The sequence below is a fragment of the Oreochromis niloticus genome, linkage group LG16, assembly GCF_001858045.2.
Source record: "Oreochromis niloticus isolate F11D_XX linkage group LG16, O_niloticus_UMD_NMBU, whole genome shotgun sequence".
Taxonomy (NCBI): domain Eukaryota; kingdom Metazoa; phylum Chordata; class Actinopteri; order Cichliformes; family Cichlidae; genus Oreochromis; species Oreochromis niloticus.
The window spans coordinates 20,080,572-20,100,298 of record NC_031987.2 but is presented as its reverse complement, the minus strand read 5'-3'; the positions used below and the strand labels follow the sequence as shown (position 1 = coordinate 20,100,298).

Here is a 19,727-nt window from a genome sequence, read left to right as displayed (position 1 = left end):
CTCTAGCATTCTCCTTCTGTCAGGCCAATCCTCCTTCACTGCGTCCATGAACCTTCTGTGTGGTCCAATATAACCACCATCCCTCCTCTGCACATGTCCAAACCATCCTTGCCTCAATAAGTTCTATTGATGTACTCATTTCTAAGATTTACCGTTTCCAGCTTGGCTTCCTGTCTTTTTTTCAGCGCCACCATCTCCAAATTATACATGATGAGAACTGAGCTGGTCTTGCTACCAACCTAACCTTTTACTCTTGTTGCCATCTTTATGTCACAAATCTGACACTCATCTCAATCAACTCCATCCTACCTGTGGTATCTTCATTAGCTCTCTTGTGCACTGGCTGTTGCTTTGGATGGTTGACCCCAGGTATTTAAACTCCTCACTCCCTCTCTCCTTGCTTGCTCACTGTTACACCTGCTTCCATCTCATTCATACATGTGTTCTGTCTTGCTTCTATTGACTTCCATTCCTCTTCTCTCCAGAGCATACTTTCACCTTAAGTCTCTCTTCCATCTGCTCCCCACTCTCAGCACAGATCACAATGTTGTCTGCAAACATCGTAGTCCACACTCCCGCGCGACCTCATCTGTCAGCCTGTCCATCACCATCACAAACAACAAGGGGCTCAGTGCCGATCCCTGGTGTAATCCCACCCCCATCTTAAACCCATCTTTCACTACTACTGCACACCATACCACTTTATGGCTGTCCTCATACATGTCCTGCACCACCCCCACATACTTCTGTGCCACTCCTGACTTTCTCATGCGGTACTATAGTTTCTCACTTGGCACTCTTTCACATGCTTTCTCTAGATTCACAAAGCCATTCTGTATACGTCTCCATCAACACTCTCAAAGCAAACATCACATCTATAGTTCTCTTTCTTGGCATGAAACCATACTGCTGCTCGCTGATCATCATCTCTCGTCTTCACCTAGCTTCAACAACTCTTTCCTACGTCTTGGTATGAGTCATCACCTCTATCCCTCTGTAAATTCTGCACATCACCCTTACGCTTGAAAACTGACACCAGTACATTTCTTCTTCTCACACACGTCTTCATCAGGAGACTCACTCTAAGTCTTCTCTCACTGTATAAAACAATGTGCTCAAAAAGACATCCCAGATATCGCCACACCTCCAAAAGTATGTCATCTGGACTAACTGCGTTTCTAACATTCATGTTCTTTATAGCTGCCCTCACTTCATCCTTATTAATCCTTTGCAAAATCTACTGAAATAAAATCGTCATACACACACAGACCTGTCCTGCATAGTGGCTGACAATAAAGGCTGGGCCTTGGTCTTTCGGTGGGGGGTTCCCATTGCCATCCTTGGTAGTGAGAGACAGCCCATGAATTTGGTTGGAGTCCAACTGGGCAGAGAGCCTCTTGTACAAGGTCTGCTCTAATGGCCGCAGGCTCTGGCTCTCCTCATCTAACACGCACAACAGCCCCTGGGGCTTCTGGAGGAGGAACAAACAGATGTTCACATTATCATTTATTTAGGAGATATTTGCACGCACTAAGCAATAACAGTAATCCATATTTTGTGACACTTCCAGAGAGCAACATAGGATATTTTTTTCGTGTGACGTAAAGGAGATTCAGTGATATTATTTCATTTAGAGATTTCTCGCACCAATTAGAACAGAGGCAGACAGTTGGCTTAGAGGGGCATTAGCAGTTATGTTTATACAGAGTTTTTTGAACATGTTATGTTTTTGCCTTTTGTCTCAATTAAAACGTCAAGACTTTAACAGTGTACATTATTCGAATTTTAAATAAAACTGTGAATAAGTAAAGAAATGTGTACATTTTACTATGTCATTCCAAAAGTTAAGTCAATAGTGTGGTTGGGATTGTTGCATTACATAATGTCAGAGCAAACTGGACTGGACTGGTCCAAACTAGAAGCATACAGTACCTGAAAAAAGAAGTCCAGAATGGCTGGGTGGTTTCTGGGAGAGCGTGCGTTCTCCATGGCGATGCCCTCCTGCAGACACTCAGCCTGCTCCTGCTGGAATAGCACCTCAGAGACGTACTGCCTCAGCCGCTCATTGGTCATGTTCACACACAGCTGGAATGCACAGAGCACACACACACCAGCATGTAAACACTCTTCAGCACGCATGGCTGAAGTTCATCAGAGAGATGCTGCTGAATGCTTATGTTTAAAGAACAAAAATGCTCAGAAACAATGCTGGACACAATCGGCTGTCAGGGGCATAAATGAGCTGACTTCTCTTGTAACAGCTGACCAGTAAACTATTACAAATGTCTGACACCTTGGGCATGGTGTAGACTAGGGTTTAATGACAGAAAATGGGATTCCTGGGAAATTCTAGCAAGATCATTTCCCCAGTTCCCGGGAAATGTAAAGACAGAGAAAAAATTAACTTGGGTGCTGTTTATTAAGAAATGTAGCCTGTTAATGAATACAAAGCATTTGGGGTCAATAGCACATGTTCCAACTTCTGAGTTGACACTGTGGGATTGGATTTCCACGGTAACACATTTTGTATGGTGTGGCTTTGTTTATGCACACATCCAGAAGAAGAAAAAAGTGAGTGCAAAATGAAAAAATGTGACTAAAAGAAATGATGCATGTTGTTGCAAGTTCATTTTTGCTTTAATCGGGGAAACTCAGAACATATTTTAATTATTATTGGCCCATCTGATTTATATATTGTAGTTATATTTTGGTAACACCACTATACATTTTTATATGCTCAAAAATTCACTATGTTATAAAACTAAGAAAAAAAGATAAGTCTGTCCTGTCCTAATGTTATCTCTGCTAACTTCAAGTGAGTGTTCATTGATTTTACTAGGCTACGATTTATTGCTTTGTTGTTATAGCAGGTAGTCTACTTTGCACCTGTAGAGTTGCCATACTACTTAGTTCATGCAGCATGCTGGATGCGAATGTAGTTTGCATTTATATTAATGTTGGCTAACATTAATTGTCTTTTTTGCCTTAAATATGATCGGAATAATACATAGAAAATGTCATTGTGAACACGTGCATGCCCGATTCTCCGTGGTGTATTAGAGCTGCTTTAAATGCCCAGAGTTTAGCTGAAGTTATTAAAATGAAACATGTTTAATTCCCAGGATTCCTGGGAAAACTGAAGATGAATTTTCCCAGGAATCCCAGAAAATAAAAACACTTTGCAGTTTATTGTAAACACATGACAAAAAAAAAAGATTGAAAGAGGCTGCGAAACATCTACAAACATCTATAAAACAGGTGTAACACTAACTATATGCAGGTCTTCGTTGAGCTTACTGAGCACGATTATGATGCGACTGTATTCCTGAACAATGCAACTGTCATATCTAACAGAAGCACTGCAGATGCAAATCATCTGTGCCCTATTGATGGCTACTGTTAATAGGAGCACTAGAGTAACCAAAGACATATCCATAGCATCGTAAATTCAATAACAAATGCAGTTAAAGTCCGAGCAGCACTCACTGCCACAGCCGCAATTTCAATAAGCACAGACCACTCAAAGGCACTCAGGGCCAGCTACATACTGTCATAGCTTGCCCTTTTAATAGGAGTAATGAGAAGCAGGATAGAGTGGTCAACCTGCAGTGCAAAGTGTCACATCAACTCTCCTTTCTATAGTTTCTCTGGGTTGGCAGTGTACTATAACTGCACTAATCCAAGGCAGAAACTGCTCCAATACAGCAGAAGTAAAATATCACAATAATTATAGGATATTAGGATAAAATCTGATTTACTGAATGCATGGTAATCATTAACTAACAGGCGTAATATATTTTTCATGGTGCAGGCGGACAGAGTCCCATTTTTCTTCAGTCTATTCTTTTACTCCAAGCTAGTTTAGTCCATTAACAGCTTAGCCCCAGCAGGTGGTTGATTGAGTTAGCTCATTAGCAAAGTGCTGAGCAGGTACAACACATCCCTGACAAACACAGTTCTAATTAACAAGTTCTAATGACCCCGATCCTTGTGCGCATGTGGAGCGTGCTCGGGTACGTTGCTGCATATGTGTGCACATGTGTGTACAAACATGTCAGAGCTTGTTTGTCACTGAAGTGCCACGTCTACTGTACGAGGTCATTGTGTTTATCCGGAACTTGCCCCTCCTCTTCCCTCTTCTGTGGGTTTAGTGTCTGAGGAAAGAAAGCATGCAGTGCCAGACACACAGCAGTTTTTCCTCTCGCTATCTTTTTTTTTTTTTTTTTACATCTTCTTATCCTGTTATTTTCTTTTCTCTTCTGGCACTTTCCATGACTTAAATAGGAAAGGTGAAATAATCCCTCACCTCCATTTGGACTGGAAAAAAATCCAGATGGGTTAGGCCACTGTTATCTTAGTGACACACACACACTCATACAAAGCAAATACAAACAGACACTCTCTTAATAAAAGCTGTGAAAAACTAGTAGCTCCACAGAGAGGAAGTGTGAGCTTTCAGCAGTAGGAATAAGCACTTAGCCTCTTGAGCACTATGAATTACACTCTGAGGCTCCAGATACACACACACACACACACACACACACACACACACACAGAAACTTGTCTTGTCTGTCTGATCCCTGCTGATCTTACAACTGAGTAGTCTATTAACAGTGCATGCTTGATGAGGACATGACAGATTTACAGCCTATAGCAGGTGAGCTGTATACAGCCGCATGCGTAGCACTTTGCAGACTTCACAATCTATAGAACCAAAGATGGCAGACATGCTGAGCAGCCTGTGTATGCAAATGTATGTATATATACAAACATGTATTCCAAAGCTTCCTTGCCACAGCAGGTAGCTCCACGTGTTTATGTCTGAGACAGTAATGTCTCAAACATGAGATGCAGGACTTTAAAAACCCCGTTTCAAAAAGGAGTAGTTTATGTGCCAGTTTGAGGTACACCACTGTTATACATTAAGCAAATCTGCTTGTCTTCATAGATAGACTTCTTAATGTTAAATATAAACTTTACTCATGAACCAAAACTAAAAGTCATGCACTTACGTAAATATGGAATTATTTACTAATGTTTCTGGTAGTGAGCAATAATTACACAGCCTGTTACTAATGTTGCCATATCTGAGTGCAAAAATAAAAAATAAATGGGATCAACAATTCTGGACTAAGATTAACTTGATTCAATAGCCTGTACTGGCAAGTAATGTAATGCCAAATATATAAAGTTGTATTTTATTAAAAACAGATTTTGTATTCCTCACACACACACACCCACATGGTGGTTTGAGGCTGCCTATTACACTAACATGTTGCACAGAGACAGACACTGTGTCAGCCGTCGGTTCATTGGAGGACAGATGAAAATCACGCCACAGTCAGCCACAGACCTCACCACATTCATTACAATTACAGACAAAAATGTCCGGGCTAAAACAGATAAGAACTCCAAATATTTTAAAAATTTGATTAGGATCACATACAGTACCATTCAGAGAGGTTTCTATAGCAGAGGACAGCCACAGGGGATGCATTTGGCTCGATTAGGCGGAAGAATCACACAGCGTAAAGGGACGAGGAACATAATAGCGATGTTTTGTTTTTTTGGCTGAATTTTAAATGAGAAAGCACTGTCCCACCTGCTCAAATCCATTCTTCTGAAATTCTTCAAACCCAAATACGTCCAAGATCCCAATCTCCCAAGCAGGATCACTGGAACAAAGAAATGAATGTTACTTATTAAATAGCCACTTTTATTTTTCCTGAGTCAACATGAGAAAAGTGTTGCTTATGTCACTAACGAGACATTTCATTCTAGTGTGTGTGCGCGCGTGCGTGTGTGCGCGTGTATACGCATGTGCGTGCAATAAAATCTGAAAGGGGTGTGCCACGAGTGTGTGGTTCACAAATTTATTACATTCTGTGGCTGGTGTGTAAACAAGGCAGCTCACAAACACATTCCAGAAGATCTAGAGCAGGTTATCAGAGTGTGATAAGACTTCACAACATCAACAACACCAAGGATCCTACGTCCTTCACCTGGGTGTGTGTGAATGTTGTTTTTTGTGTGTATTTGAGGCCTTTAATAAAAAAAAAAAGCCTTGGTTGTGTCCTCCATCTTTACCCTGTTGTTCAACACACAGTTTAGTCTACAAGTTTATTTAAATGTTTATCTCTAAACTAAGGATTACTTTACAGTATTAGTGTTAGTCACTCCAGTTTACCCAAAGGTTTTTATTGTGGTATGCCGTGGAAACACATATAGACACAGACACCACACACCACTATACCTGATGGTGTCATCTTGTCCCTGAAGGTAGTCGTTGATATTGTTGACCAGATAACTGAAGAGGCGCCCGTAGATGGCTTTGGCAAGCTGGTCCCTGTACTGCTCTGACATTTCTACTGTGTGGCGCCGAGTGATCACATCACCTGCACAAAGGCACAAAATACATTTTCTGGTATTCGACAGATGGGGTTTTTACACTTTTCTTTCTTTAAAAGGTTAAATCTCCTTAGGGCTATGAATACTACCTATCCCTCTATGCCCTCTCTCTTGAGGACTCCAAAGACATTCCCAGGATAGAAGAGATATACAGATTTTTGACATATTAACAGAAAACCCTTCAAATTTGACGCCTACATAAGGGATATGCTGTAAGGGGTATTTCCCAAGCATGGTCTGGGTCCATTTATCCCTTTGGAGGAAGGACCATTGTAAAGCCAACCAGCATTTCCATCCTGTTGAAAGTGTCCATATATCCATCCATCCATATGGTACCTCATTGAAAGGTTGGATGAAAATAATGTGAATCATGAACAAGAAAAGGCTGATAAAGCGATACCTTTGAAATACTGAACATCAGAGGTGAGGGCGGTGCTTAAGTCACTGGAGGACACCTGCAATAATCCAGCAACTGTTGCAAGGAAGAAAAAGAGAGAGGGAGCGAGGAAGAGGCAGAGTAAATGACAGTGACAGAGTGACAGGTTAAAAAAGCATCAAAATAACGCCATTAAACATTAACCGAGCATCAGAAAGATAGGGATGATAACATCCCAGAGCCCACTGCTCTGATGATGATATCACGCTGACAGCATAACAGCCTGAACTCTGCTAAAGCTCATTCCCATTTAACTGATCGATGAAGCTGGCAGCAATTAGTCATCATTGGATTTCTGAGCAGAATCCATAAACAAGCAGCAAAAACAGGTGACAGCAACCCTTCGCTGACATCACTAGCCGTAAAAATACATCTCTAAGGTAACAATGTCTCCTTCCCGATCAGGTGCTGATGTGATTTGTTTACCTCAAACATGTGCTACCTGCATAATGAGCGAATTAGACTGAGAGACAGGGGAAAAAAAAGCTGTCCCTGATGACGGAGAAATCTGTACATGTACATTTTGTTTTCACTGTGGATACCAAACAGGTAACTGCCTGGCCTTCAGCTACTGCTGGCAAGCTGCCAGGAAGAGTACTCTAAGGGAGGATGAGGGAGGTGCTTTGACAGCAAGGTAAATAGAATGAGTTAGTGAGATCCACCCCTCCTCCACTGCCTAGTTCCACCTCCTCTAAGGGTGGAAATGTGGCCCTGGTGGTGGCATAAGCACTGACCTCTCTCCAGCAGCTGCAGGTCGGAAGGGAAGGCTGTATCAGCATCTGTCAGTGCTGTGAAACGCAGGTCCCCGATATGGAGCACAGCAGAGAGCAGCGCAAATACTGAGTCAACCTCCTAGCAGAGAGAGAGAGAGAGAGAGAGGAGAAAGTTGAGAGAATATGATGTTAACTATGATTCTTAACTACTAAATAAAAATGGAACTGTATGAAAAGGTTATCAAATCCAACCTTTTTCAGAGGGATATGAGTCTTTATTTGATATTTATCTTGATGTCAACTTCATGATCTTAGTGATCTTCTAACAAGCCCATGGAGCCAAAGCCTTATTAAGTTCAGTCCTCTTTGCCATAGACCTCCAATTAATCTCACTTCTATAATTCAGTGGCCAGGTTCGCTCATTACCTTGATCGCTGGCGGTGAAGATAGTCTGGAATAAACGTGCTAGTTTTTAATTTTAATGCATGCATAAATCAACAGCTTAAAAACACTGCCCTTACATTAAGCGCACATCCTGTTATGCCTGTGCTGTGTATCCTCTAGCTTCAGCCCCACTTCAAACAGGCTGTTTCATGCTGCACACTACACTCATTTTAAAACACAAACAATCTCTTTTCAGATCAGCATATCATCACCAGTTAAAAAGTAATCTCTATCCTTAATTAAGCGCCTGATATGCATCTCATATGACCATTTATACATGTAGGCAGTTGTAGTATGATCAAATATAGAATTTGACTGAATAGCGATCTGGCAGCATAGAAAAGAAAATTAGCAATGTCTGTCATTTTCCCTGAAGTAAGCATTTGTAATCAAGGTTGACGTCTGTCTGACAAATGAGCGAACAACACAAACTGTCAATGCGCGATTGTTTCCAAAAGTTTCAACGTCTACCTGTCCAGCCTGAGGGCAATACCAACGTATTTTAGATTTAAAGCATCCACCTCTTGCTACAGTTATGAGATGAATCTACACTGATAAGGACACTAAATCACTCTCTGACTTTGAAAAATGCTGCTGATTGTCTTTTGACTGGAGCAGCATGGAGATTTTGGAAATGATGCAGAGACCTACGTTCACTTCCAGTGTTCAGTCATTTCAGCATGCAAATCAAAGTAGGATACATTGTGTTAATTCACATGCACATTGTACAATAATTCAACCATGAGCTGTCAGTTCAGCATAGAGATGATAAACGGTAAAAGTAAAAGATGTTTATTTTACTGATGTATGCTTATGGTTAGGGTTACTGCTGGTCTCACAGCATATGGTTGTCTAACAAATATAGCTCACTTTGTGCTACACGTATGCCGATCTGACAATGTATGTTGATGTGACAGAACACCGCATTGAATCACGTCACAAAACTTAAGCCAAGAAGCACTTTAATTCTGTCTGTCTCACGTGAGCGCTCCTTTACCACCGCTCACCTACTACTCATGTGTTCACACGATCAGCCTCCAAGCAAAGAAATATCTGGTTTTACTTTCTGTTCTTCTTCTTTAGAGTCTTATATAAGCAAGCAACGTGTGACTCCTGTTTACGCCAACAGATACTGAGTGTGCATGTATAGTCATGTATAGATATGTGTTTACAGGCATGTTAGTACACAGTGAGGTTGTTCCTGAAGCACTTGACTTAATGGAAACCGCTTTCATTCTAAAATGTTTTTATTTTAATTTAATTTAAACGTACTAGAACATGTGTGTTTGTGGTTTGGAATGGAATCCTGGAGTTTTGTAATAATTTTGCTTTTTTTAAGGTTTATTTTCTTTTAGCAGGAATGGTAGAACAAGCAAAATGCAAAATGCAAATAAACAGCACGAATATCAGAAAATTCAACAGTTATGATTCACAGGTCCTCCGAACTCGATTCACCCGCTTCTCTTCCTCTGTCACTACCTCTCTTCCTCTGTGCCCTTGAGTAGAGGACGCTTAATGGAATACCCCATTAAACAATGCACTGAATCTCTGAAAGGGGGATGTCTGAGTTTGAGGATGTGTGCTTGTGTACATGCGAATATGTCTGCGAGTGTGCTCTTTCCAGGCAGGATATTGGAGCTGATATCTCTGAGATAAACAAGCATTAGTCTCTGTCTGACACTCTATACATGGAGAGACCCTTCCGCTTAGGGAGCAGAAGAACGAGAGCAGGGGAGAGAAAAGGCGCTGCGGGGAGCGTTAATGACAGTTGACCTTTGGTTCTGGACTGAGAGCCATCCCCTGATGAGAGCTTAGACAGAGACCAATGGGGGGTCTATCACTTCCCTCCTACTACCCCACCCCTTCTTCTGTCCCTTGGTCCTTCGCTTATCCAGTGGACAGTAATGCCCTCTGATAATACCACTATCTATTGCTCTATCCCTCTGTCCCTTATGCCTTGTCTGTGTATACTGACTGCTACTGGATTAAAAGGTGAGATGATGGTCACTCAGTGCTGATAGATGCTGACTGGAATCTAAGTATAGAACCTGATAATGGGCTGGGAGCACAGCTGGTGGTGGACAGGATGGACTGTACCAGTGAACACTGCATGCACTCTGTAAGCATAAATCAATGTCTCCTTGACTATTCAATTCTATTCAATCCAGGTTTATTTATATAGCGCCAAAACACAACAACAGTCATCTCAAGGTGCTTGATACTGTGAGGCAAAGACCCCACAATACAAAACCCCAATGATCCTGTATTAACAGGCAGTTTGCAAAGGTGGAAAGGAAAAACTTAATTTTTAACAAGAAGAAACCTCCGTCAGATACAGGCTCAGGGAGGGGCAGCCATCTGCTATGACAGAATGGGGTATGTTTGGTCACATACATTTCATGCTTTCTGTAGACAGATGCTTCATGAAATTTTTCAAGGAATTTAACTGCGAATACACAAATTCTGGGTGCTTGGCAGCCCTCTTTATCCCTCAGTTCATTATTTCATGCAATCAAGAGAAGCTACCTGTATCTTTGTCATTATTTAACAGGAATAACAGGATATCTGTTTGAAATATTTCACCTTACAGATGAACCAAAACCAGACGGTTAATTCTACTCGCAAAGTAAGATAAACCGGAAGGTTCAGCCTACAGTTTTAGGTCCGCCTAAAGCCCTTGGAGTTCCATCGCCTGGTTTCAGGCAGCTGCAATCTCAGAAAAGAAAATCTGATGTAATATCTCATCAGTGACCTGTGTGGCTTGTGACTTCAAGGCCTGTGACACGACAACGTTTATTTCTCCCTGCTGTCAGTAACCTTTGGCTCAACACCGTGCTGTGCAGCTGTGCAAATCAATACCTGCTTGTTGAAGCCGAGGGCTCGCAGGGCTTGTTTGACTGCCGCAAGATGTTCTCTACTCTGGGTAGAGGCTGTAGCTACTGGAGGGTTCTCCCCTGGAAGTCTTCCGCTAATATACCTGCAGTACGGACGGAAAAACACAACCTATAGTGAAGGATACTCATAAAATAAAGCTATTTTTTAATAAGTGACACATATGATCTTTGTGGACAGGACACCATATATGCGTGTATTATATCAAGGCTTGTGTGAACTGTAGCTTGTGAGATCTAAACTTTTAGCAGGAACATAACCGACAGTCATTTTTACAACTTATTTAATCATTTATTAATATAGAACATATAAAGCCCATGACAGCCGCATACCTATGAGCCAAGACGTTGTTGAGGTAAAGTGCACTCTTCTCCTCAGCTGAAAGGCCCTCAGCCATCAAATAGAAGATTTTGAAGCTGTGTTGTTGAGCAGGCAGGTGGACTAGACGGGACTTCTCCAGCATATAGGTGTATACATGGGCTAAAACATTAAAATGTGTTGATAATTCAGTAACAGGGGAGTGCAAATCACATTTTAACAATGGCAGTTGTGAAAAATGTAAATCTGTGGCCACTACTGAAAGACCAGTCGACAGGGATCAAATAAACTAGTAAAAGAACAAAAAGGTGATTCACATAAAAAGAAAGAGACATATGGGATTTTGCTGCCCTCTGCTGGTGTGCAACTGATCTTGAAGAAAGTGGATTTAATAGTAGAGTATCTTAATCACAAATACAGTGGCTGAGAATGTGAAAACAATGGAAATTTACTCTCTTATTCTGACAATAATTTTAATATTCAGGAATAAATGTGTGGAACAAAAATGGTAAATATTTTATCTTGTGTGAATCCAATCAGAACAGAGACATTCTGATTAAAATTCTTTGTTTTGATGCGTGCAACAGAGTCACATCCAGCGTTATGGTAGCGTGAAATGCAGGTTACCTCTGAGTGGTGTCCTCCTCTTATCACAGTATTGGATCGTCAGCAGCTTGATAAAGCGGCTTGAGTTGCTGTTCCTCTGGGTCTTAGCGTGGCCAAAGGCTTCCAGTACACAGTTGACCTGCATTTCCCATCAATCATATCACATTATGGTCTCTTAGAATTTCTTTATTATCTATATATTTCTATTACTTATACTTAAAGCATCTCTAATACATGCCTTGCAAAAGTGGAGCCCTGCTTCCACTTTCTACCACTAGATGTCAGTGTACATCCATTATTTGAGCACTCAAAACAGCATGCTACCAGAATTATAAGAGCAAGCTGACCCAGATATTAACTGCATAACGATGACTTCATCCAAACACAGCACTCCCAGGCTACATGCTGCTATGTTACACATAGTTACATGACTGACAAACTAACTGGAAGACGGAGCGAGTGCATCGCAGGTGCCTCACGTTTTAAACGCCTTGAACAAATCTGAACCACAGCAACTGGAAGCACAAGAATATGAATCCTTCACGAGGTGAAGGCTTTCACTTTTCAGGACACTTAATTCCTTAATTCCAAAAAACCCCCCAAAACTTCAGTATGTTTATTTTATGTCTATCTGCTTTATCTCTTCTTTGGTATTCTTAGCTGTAGCCTCTCCAGATCCACAAGAACGTATCCTATTAAGGGCATGTGATCATTAGTGCTCTACAGTCATTTTTTTAAACAACCCCTCTTCAGGCTGTAAGTGTTGATGATGCCATCAAACAGTTTATTAATGTGCAAATGGTTTATCTGACAAATGAAGAGCTATCAAGCAGAGATGAAAAGACTACAGTACTATGGTATGCTAATCCATACATTTATTATTTCCCCTGCCACAGTGACAGAGGAACAGTAGGATATATTCACACAGTTATGAGCACTGCTTTGCTGTCTGCTATGTTATTTTGGAGGAGTATTTTTTTATCACAGGAACTGCAGGAAAAAGAAGTAATAAGCACAGTGAGACATAAGAATCAGGAAAAACGCACAAACATTACGTTTGTCAGTGGATTAGTATTGCAGCATTTTGCCATTGTGAATAACAAATGATACATGACTGCTTAGCACACACACACACACACACACACACACACACACACACACACACACACACACACATGCAGCACATGGTCCTTAGTTATGACAGGCTGCAGGACACCCAACCCGCTGGCTGGCTGAAGTGTAAAAGAAAAGAAAAGCTTGTAGACAGATAAGTCCTAACTCACATGTTTCATTCTGGGCTCCAGCATAAAGCCTTTGGCGCCGGAGCGGGCTGTCAGGTGTCTCACTATGTGCTTGCATGCCTCTGTTTTCCCAGAGCCACTCTCGCCACTATGGAGACAAAGGGAGGGACAAAAGATGCCGATTTGTCTCTGGTGGTACTTAAATTGTTTCACATGCCTTTGCCCTTACTGTTTCAAGTTCTAATGCTGCAGCATTTTATACTGTTTCAGCCTCAACTCTTCAATCTTCAGTACTATAAACATGCATTGCTGTGCTTATAAATCTATCCATCAGTCTACAGAGCCGTGAAAAAGAATTGCCCCCTTCCTGATTTCTTTGCACATTTGTTGCACTTAAATAATAATCAGAGTAAAAGCAGGTTTTAAATTTTGATTTCATTTATTAAGGGGAAAAACAAGTTATCCAATTATCCCCTACACATAATTACTGGTTTTACCACCCTTAGCAGAAAAAACTGCAATCAAGCGTCTGTAATAACTATTAATGAGTCTCTGACATCCCTGTGGATTAATATTATTACTGTATTTCAGGGCACAAGCTGATGGCTGGACGTACTCCTTCAGGGCTTTCTAGCAGAGAGCAGACTTCATGGTTCCATCATTTACAGCACGTCATCCAGTTCATGAAGCAGCAAAGCATCCCCAGATCATCACACTACCACCACCATGTTTGACTGTTCGGATGATGTTCTTTTTATTAAATGCCGTGTTAGTTTTACTGCTTTCATGTCGTCCATCCACAGAATATGTTCCAAAAATGTGAAAATATGTGAGACGAGCCTCCCATGAACTCTCCCATGGATGCCATTTTTGCCCAGTCTCTTTCTTATTGTTCAATCATGATATTGTTCAATCATGAACTCTTGACTGAGACAAGTGAGGCCTGCAGTTCTTTAGGTGTTGTTCTGGGTTCTTTTGTGACCTCCTGGACGAGTCGTTGATGCACTCTTAGAGTACTTTTGTTAGGCCGTCTACTCCTGGGAAGGTTGACTGCTGTTCCAGCTTCTCTCCATTTGTAAATAATGGCTCTCACCATGTTTCACTGGAGTCCCAAAGCTTTAGAAATAGCTTTGCAACTCTTTCCAGACTGATAGATGTCAATGACTGTTTCACATCTGTCCTTGAGTTTCTTTAAATTGTGGCATTATGTGTTATTTTTTGAGATCTTTTAGCCTACTTCACTTTATCATTTATTTAAGTGATTTCTTGATTCAAAAGGTCTGGCAGTAATCAGGGTCGAGTGACAAGCGATCTATCCATCTCGTGTATTTAAATGGGATTTTTTTTTTTTTACAACAAATGAAAACAGAAAGAGTAAAAGGGAGCAACTTAAACTTTGTGATACACTGCTGTGTATGTGCCTTGGAAGAATAAGTGTGACTTATTAGTCATCAAATTTCTACCTATTGACGTCATCCCTTTAGGGACTCCCTCCCATTAAATTCATAATCTGTTCTTTCAATAACGTTGCTCCACTGAGTGCCCCTTTTCGCACCACTAAGGCCACAACTTATCTGGCAGTGAGGTCCTGTTTTTAATTTTCTGTTGAGTGGATATTAAGTCTGACATAAGGTACCTCTACAGTACATGCACTGACACTCTCCGACATGCAGAGAGTTGCGACCCACATAGTAACACCAAGCAGATGGCTCGAGAAGGTCAGAAGCTTGTACTAATGACCGCAGTGTGCTGTATTACAGTTTGTCTATGTGTATGTGTGTCGCTTTATTTCCTACTAACAACCCTGCTGAGTGTTAAGTCCAAAGGTCTTTTCGCTTGTCTTTTCATTTACCAGTTTTTATTAGATTTCAAGGGCATTTTGTTAGAACTCTTGCCTCGGGGGGATCTTGGAGACTGATTGCCAATAAATGTGTATAAGTGTGTCTGTGCTTCGGAGTGCGCGCGTGCATGTGTGTACTTCAAGAAGCGAGAAGAACCACAGTGAAACAGAAAGCTTGAACAAAAGCAAAACAAGAGGAGAAATGATAAAGGAAAGGACTGAGGGGACAAAGGATGCGTGTACATGTGAACAGTGCAAAGTTACAACGAGTCTGTGTGTGTGTGTGTGTGTGTGTGTGTGTGTGTGTGTGTATGTGCATGTGCATGTGAGTGAGATGGATACCCTATGGCGAGGGTGCATTAAGTCTCTGCCAGATTGGTTACAACTCAGCGGGAATGTCACTGGAGAGTCGGAGCAGGATTTAATTGCAATCAGGGAGCTGCCTGAGTCCAGTCGAGGACAAACAACAAGACGCCGCATTGCTCCCAGTAAACATACATCGTAGTGTGAACACTAAACAAGCCTACAGCTCAGCTCAGGCTGAGAGCTATTAACCTCTCAGGGAGTGCTAAACAGGTGCGTGGCAGAGGGGTGCATATAACCAGGTGGCCGCCTTAACTTTCACTCACTATTATTCCCGCAGTAATTCAACTTTAGGGACTTTTTATGTTACATTATCCTGAAGCAGACCATTCAGTGACTGTACAAATGAATGAGCAGCAGGTGTACCTCAAGATGAAACACTGCGGGCGTTTCTCCTGCTGCATCATGTGATAAGCTCTCTCTGCTGAGGAGAAGATGTGAGGCGGCAGAGAAGAGCAAAGGCGACCCGTGGAGCTCAGGTACAACTGACTGACCTGAGGAAGAGAGGATGTTACATAACACGGACACAAACACGGCCTAGCTAAGAGATAAGGATTCAAAACAGAGAAACCATACTGGGTATCACCTTTTGTATGCGATTGTAATTGTGTGTCAACTTCACAAACAAGCGGTCTTTTACCATCCTGTTTAAGTCATTCGAATCTGCATTTTCACACCACATCAGAGTGCAATAATATTTATCAAAACCAAAATATGAAAAAAAAAAAAATCCAAAAGGGATAAATAAGAAAACTTCTAGCTGTAACTATATGTCTCTGAGAGTATCTGTCCTATTAAACTGTGAGCCGACTGTAATGTCACAATGTGTGCCCTGTGCCAGTGTTAGTGGCTGTGGCAAAGGGGGATGGTTTTTGGACCACCAGACCAGAGGAGGTGACAGACGGCCAGCAGATCACACATGTTGTGACATATGTCCTTCTCACACTGGCTCCTCCCTGCCCCCTCACATCCTCTCAGCTGGGTATAGATGCCTGGAGTAAATCCAGACAGAGGCAGGAACAGGACAGCCAGACAGGGGCTTGGCTTCATTCTGTCAGGGTAGCAGAAGATCCATGAAACCCCTCCTGGGATCCACATGGGCAAGCCTCTACCTGGCAGAAAGTCAGCTATTTCAAAATGAGCTATGTGCTATTTAAAATAAACCAAAACCCTCTTTATTATGATTGGGATCACATGTTAATAAAGAACTAAAGATCCTTTACTGACAGGCTTCTCTACTGGTTTATCGTAAATATGCTCTTTTTTAAGGTGAGAGGTACCGTGTATGTGTGTGTCTGTCTGAGTGCTTCTGTCTTCCGTGGCTGATGCAGAGTCAGCCTTACGCAGGGTAACTCTGACAGGAAGACTGCATTATTTATCAACTACAAGGTCCATTTCATCTGCTTATCCCTGCTTATTGTACTGCAAACATGCCCCGTTTATCATAAACTTCCTTAAGCATAGTGTGTAGTTTGTCAAATATAAAACCATGAATTTCAAGCGTGAGGCCAAATATGTGCATATACCTGTAAGTGACTCAAATGCATTCTTACCAAAGTGGAATAGATGGGCAGCTCCTTGTTTGGATTGACCAGCAGAAGGATGTGGCCAATGTAAGTCTAGAAAAGAGCAGAAAATACACCTAAGTCATCTTCACTAAAGCAACATGTTCATTCAGTGTTATAAAATATATCTTTGATGGACCATTTTGACACAAATAGGCTGACACCGCTTAAAATTACTCTCAACCTGCCTAAAGCCAACACTGACCTAGAAATAAAAGTGCTGTCCCAGTCTGTCCTTACCAGCTACATTAACTGTGTGGGCATTTTCCATTGCTATAAGGCAATGTTTCCTAATAGAGTACGGGCTTGTGTAACGTGCTGCTCTGACCTAAGACCGTGGCTTCAGTTTAATGACTTGAACACATTCCCAATTCTTGAAGACACAGAGCAAAATTTGCAATATGTTCTTCATGTGTTTTTTTCATTAAGTGTTTAAAACTTTCTATAGTTTTTTTTACCCGCTAACTCTGTTGTTTAATCTCATGACATGCTTGTCAATAATCAGAGTCTTCTGTTCTGTATTTCTTCAGTTCCTTGCCACTCTCATCAGGGGTTTAGCGGTGGAATGGCAGAAGGCAGTGACAACTCATCAAAGCCCCATCTCTGACCACCCTGCTAGGCACATATGGAGCCCTCTGCGCCTTTGTTCTTGCCTTCATCATATCTCGGCTGGTTTCACCTTCTTTCTAAAAACTCAAACGACTTCGCACATAATCTCAAGGGCATACGGACGAAATATAATGAACGGGAATAAAACGTCTCTTATTTTTCTCATCGACGTCTTGTTGCAAACTTTATGTTTAAAGCCAGTCAAGCTAGCGTTTGCTTCCTTGAGCGGTTTAAGAATATCTTAGTTGCATATAAAAAGAAACACAATGAATGACTGTTTTCTGTGCAGCTCTACAATATTAAAATAGGTATGCTCCTATATAATTGTGATAGTTGCACATTTCAGTGTCTTCTTTAAATCTAGGGCACCTCCTGTACCCAGCTTTCAATATTCTGAATTCCAATCGTTTCTCTTTTCTTCATCCACCGCTTGCACTTCCTTTCACTGTCATCCCCTCATCCTCGTCTCCCGCTGTGACTAACCCTAATGTCTGTCGCCCATCTGGGTTTCGATAATAACAGACTATCACTGCCTCTTCACAGAGAAGAGAGCGCACTGATAGCTCCACATTGATCTGGTTCCAGTCTTTATAGAGCTCCATCCCTGTGGAGCTGGAGTGGAGTTTTTAAAGGGAAGGGCTATAAAACAGAGATACAAAATGGACCAATTGTTGGAGATGAAGGCCTTTTACTTCTAATTTTTTTCTCCCAATCGATCAAAGTGGTATCGATTTCGCAGTTGTCATGTGTCTCAGTATGTGTGTTGGAATGGGATACGACCCTTACACCCACAAAGAGCTGGAACAGATAAGGGAAATGATTCAGCTTAAAAATTATAGTCTCATGTACAGATTACTGAAACACCTAATTGTGTTGAATGTTATTGCGTAGTACTGTGCAAAAGTCTTAAGCAACTCCTCATTTCTTCATATTTTGCTTCGAAGGAGCCAAATATTCTTGTAAAGTCTTCAGGTGATCTTGAACAATAGTTCTCTGAAGGTTTTTCAGAGTTTTTCTTTTGACATTAGGCAGCTTTTTCCACTTGTTTTCATTCCATTTTCAGATTAATATCTATATTAAGAAGTGTCAGTCCTAAAAAACAATCTACAACCGATGCAAAGTGTCTTAAAGTCTGAACCTATTTCCCATTTTCAATGCAAAATATAAAGAAATGAGAGGTGTTTATTATTTACAGATAAAATCCAGCAATGTTTTAGTTCATTTAAACTCTACTGATCATTCCCCACTTTTAAGCATTTAAAACAGAAGGAAAGGTGCAATTGTAGGACCTAGTTTACAAACTGAATTCAAATGAATTTACCAGTCCTGTATACTGGTGTCAAAGGATTAAGATGGTATAGTTGGTTGTCCTTTGTTTTATGCAGTGAGCACAGTGAATCAATGTTTTAGCAGTTTTTGACTGTTAGACATTGACTATAGACAACGGAGGTCTACAGAAAATATCGTTATACTTTGACTATACAGCAATATTTGTTAGGTTTGTTCTTCTCTGAATTTGTAAAAATTAATACAGAATATAAAAAACATAATATAATCTACATTATAGAGTTCAGAATCTGTGATGCACTGTGCGTGGAGTTTATATGTGTATACTATACATGCATATATGCTTAAGGGAAGCTGACTGTAGAGCCCATGTGTATAAAGAATGAGTGATGTGATCCAAACACCTAGAAAATTACCAGAGTATAAAACACACTCCATAACAAATAAACAACTAGATGTCCCTGTTAAGCCCATGAGAGCATGTGTTTGTCGGTGCTCTCTGGGCTCCAATGAATGTTTAATGTTGAGTGGAATTCATTCTTAAGTAGCGCAAGGGCAGCCGAGTCTTACGTAGATTTGGTCGTTGCCAAAACGTTTCTGCATCTCGTAGAGAAGGCTGCTGTCAGTCAGCTCACTGAGGGACGCCAGATCGTCATTGGGTGCCGGAGGCATCAGTTTCACCTGAAGAAAATACACTTAGTTTAATGGAAACTCTCACAGTGGTCTCAGAAAGAATGAAAGGGCTGAAAAGATAACTTGGGGATTTACAATGACCTCAAATGCTTAATTTTGGAGCAATCTATTCTTAAAATGCTCTGAATAGACAACACAGAGGATGGATGATGTTTGAAATGTATTTATTTGCAACTGTTTTATTTGAAATTTGAAAAGAGAAGCACAATTTGACACATACGACGTCATGATGTCAAATTTCAGAGTTTTATAAACAACATGCAAGTAAACCCTGTGTTTCATATAACTATGTACAAGTCTGTATGCTTTATT

General features: G+C 41.0%; 1 protein-coding gene across 7 annotated transcripts in view; it reads right to left on the bottom strand.

Moving 5' to 3' along the window:
- Positions 1-19,727, bottom strand: part of myo16 (myosin XVI) — a 100,398-nt gene that overhangs the window by 30,876 nt on the left and 49,795 nt on the right. For all 7 annotated transcript variants that reach the window (XR_002058787.2, XM_019353363.2, XM_019353362.2 and 4 more), the window contains exons 11-23: positions 19,293-19,403; positions 16,815-16,880; positions 15,628-15,755; positions 13,101-13,206; positions 11,839-11,956; positions 11,226-11,373; positions 10,861-10,978; positions 7,579-7,696; positions 6,809-6,880; positions 6,254-6,395; positions 5,603-5,675; positions 1,933-2,085; positions 1,271-1,471 (exon numbers count right to left, since the gene is read on the bottom strand). Coding sequence is in view for 6 of the 7 variants with exons in the window: in XM_019353363.2 (XP_019208908.1) it covers positions 1,271-1,471; positions 1,933-2,085; positions 5,603-5,675; positions 6,254-6,395; positions 6,809-6,880; positions 7,579-7,696; positions 10,861-10,978; positions 11,226-11,373; positions 11,839-11,956; positions 13,101-13,206; positions 15,628-15,755; positions 16,815-16,880; positions 19,293-19,403 (1,554 nt within the window). In the remaining variant the exon portion in view is untranslated. The remainder of the gene's footprint in view (positions 1-1,270; positions 1,472-1,932; positions 2,086-5,602; positions 5,676-6,253; positions 6,396-6,808; positions 6,881-7,578; positions 7,697-10,860; positions 10,979-11,225; positions 11,374-11,838; positions 11,957-13,100; positions 13,207-15,627; positions 15,756-16,814; positions 16,881-19,292; positions 19,404-19,727) is intronic.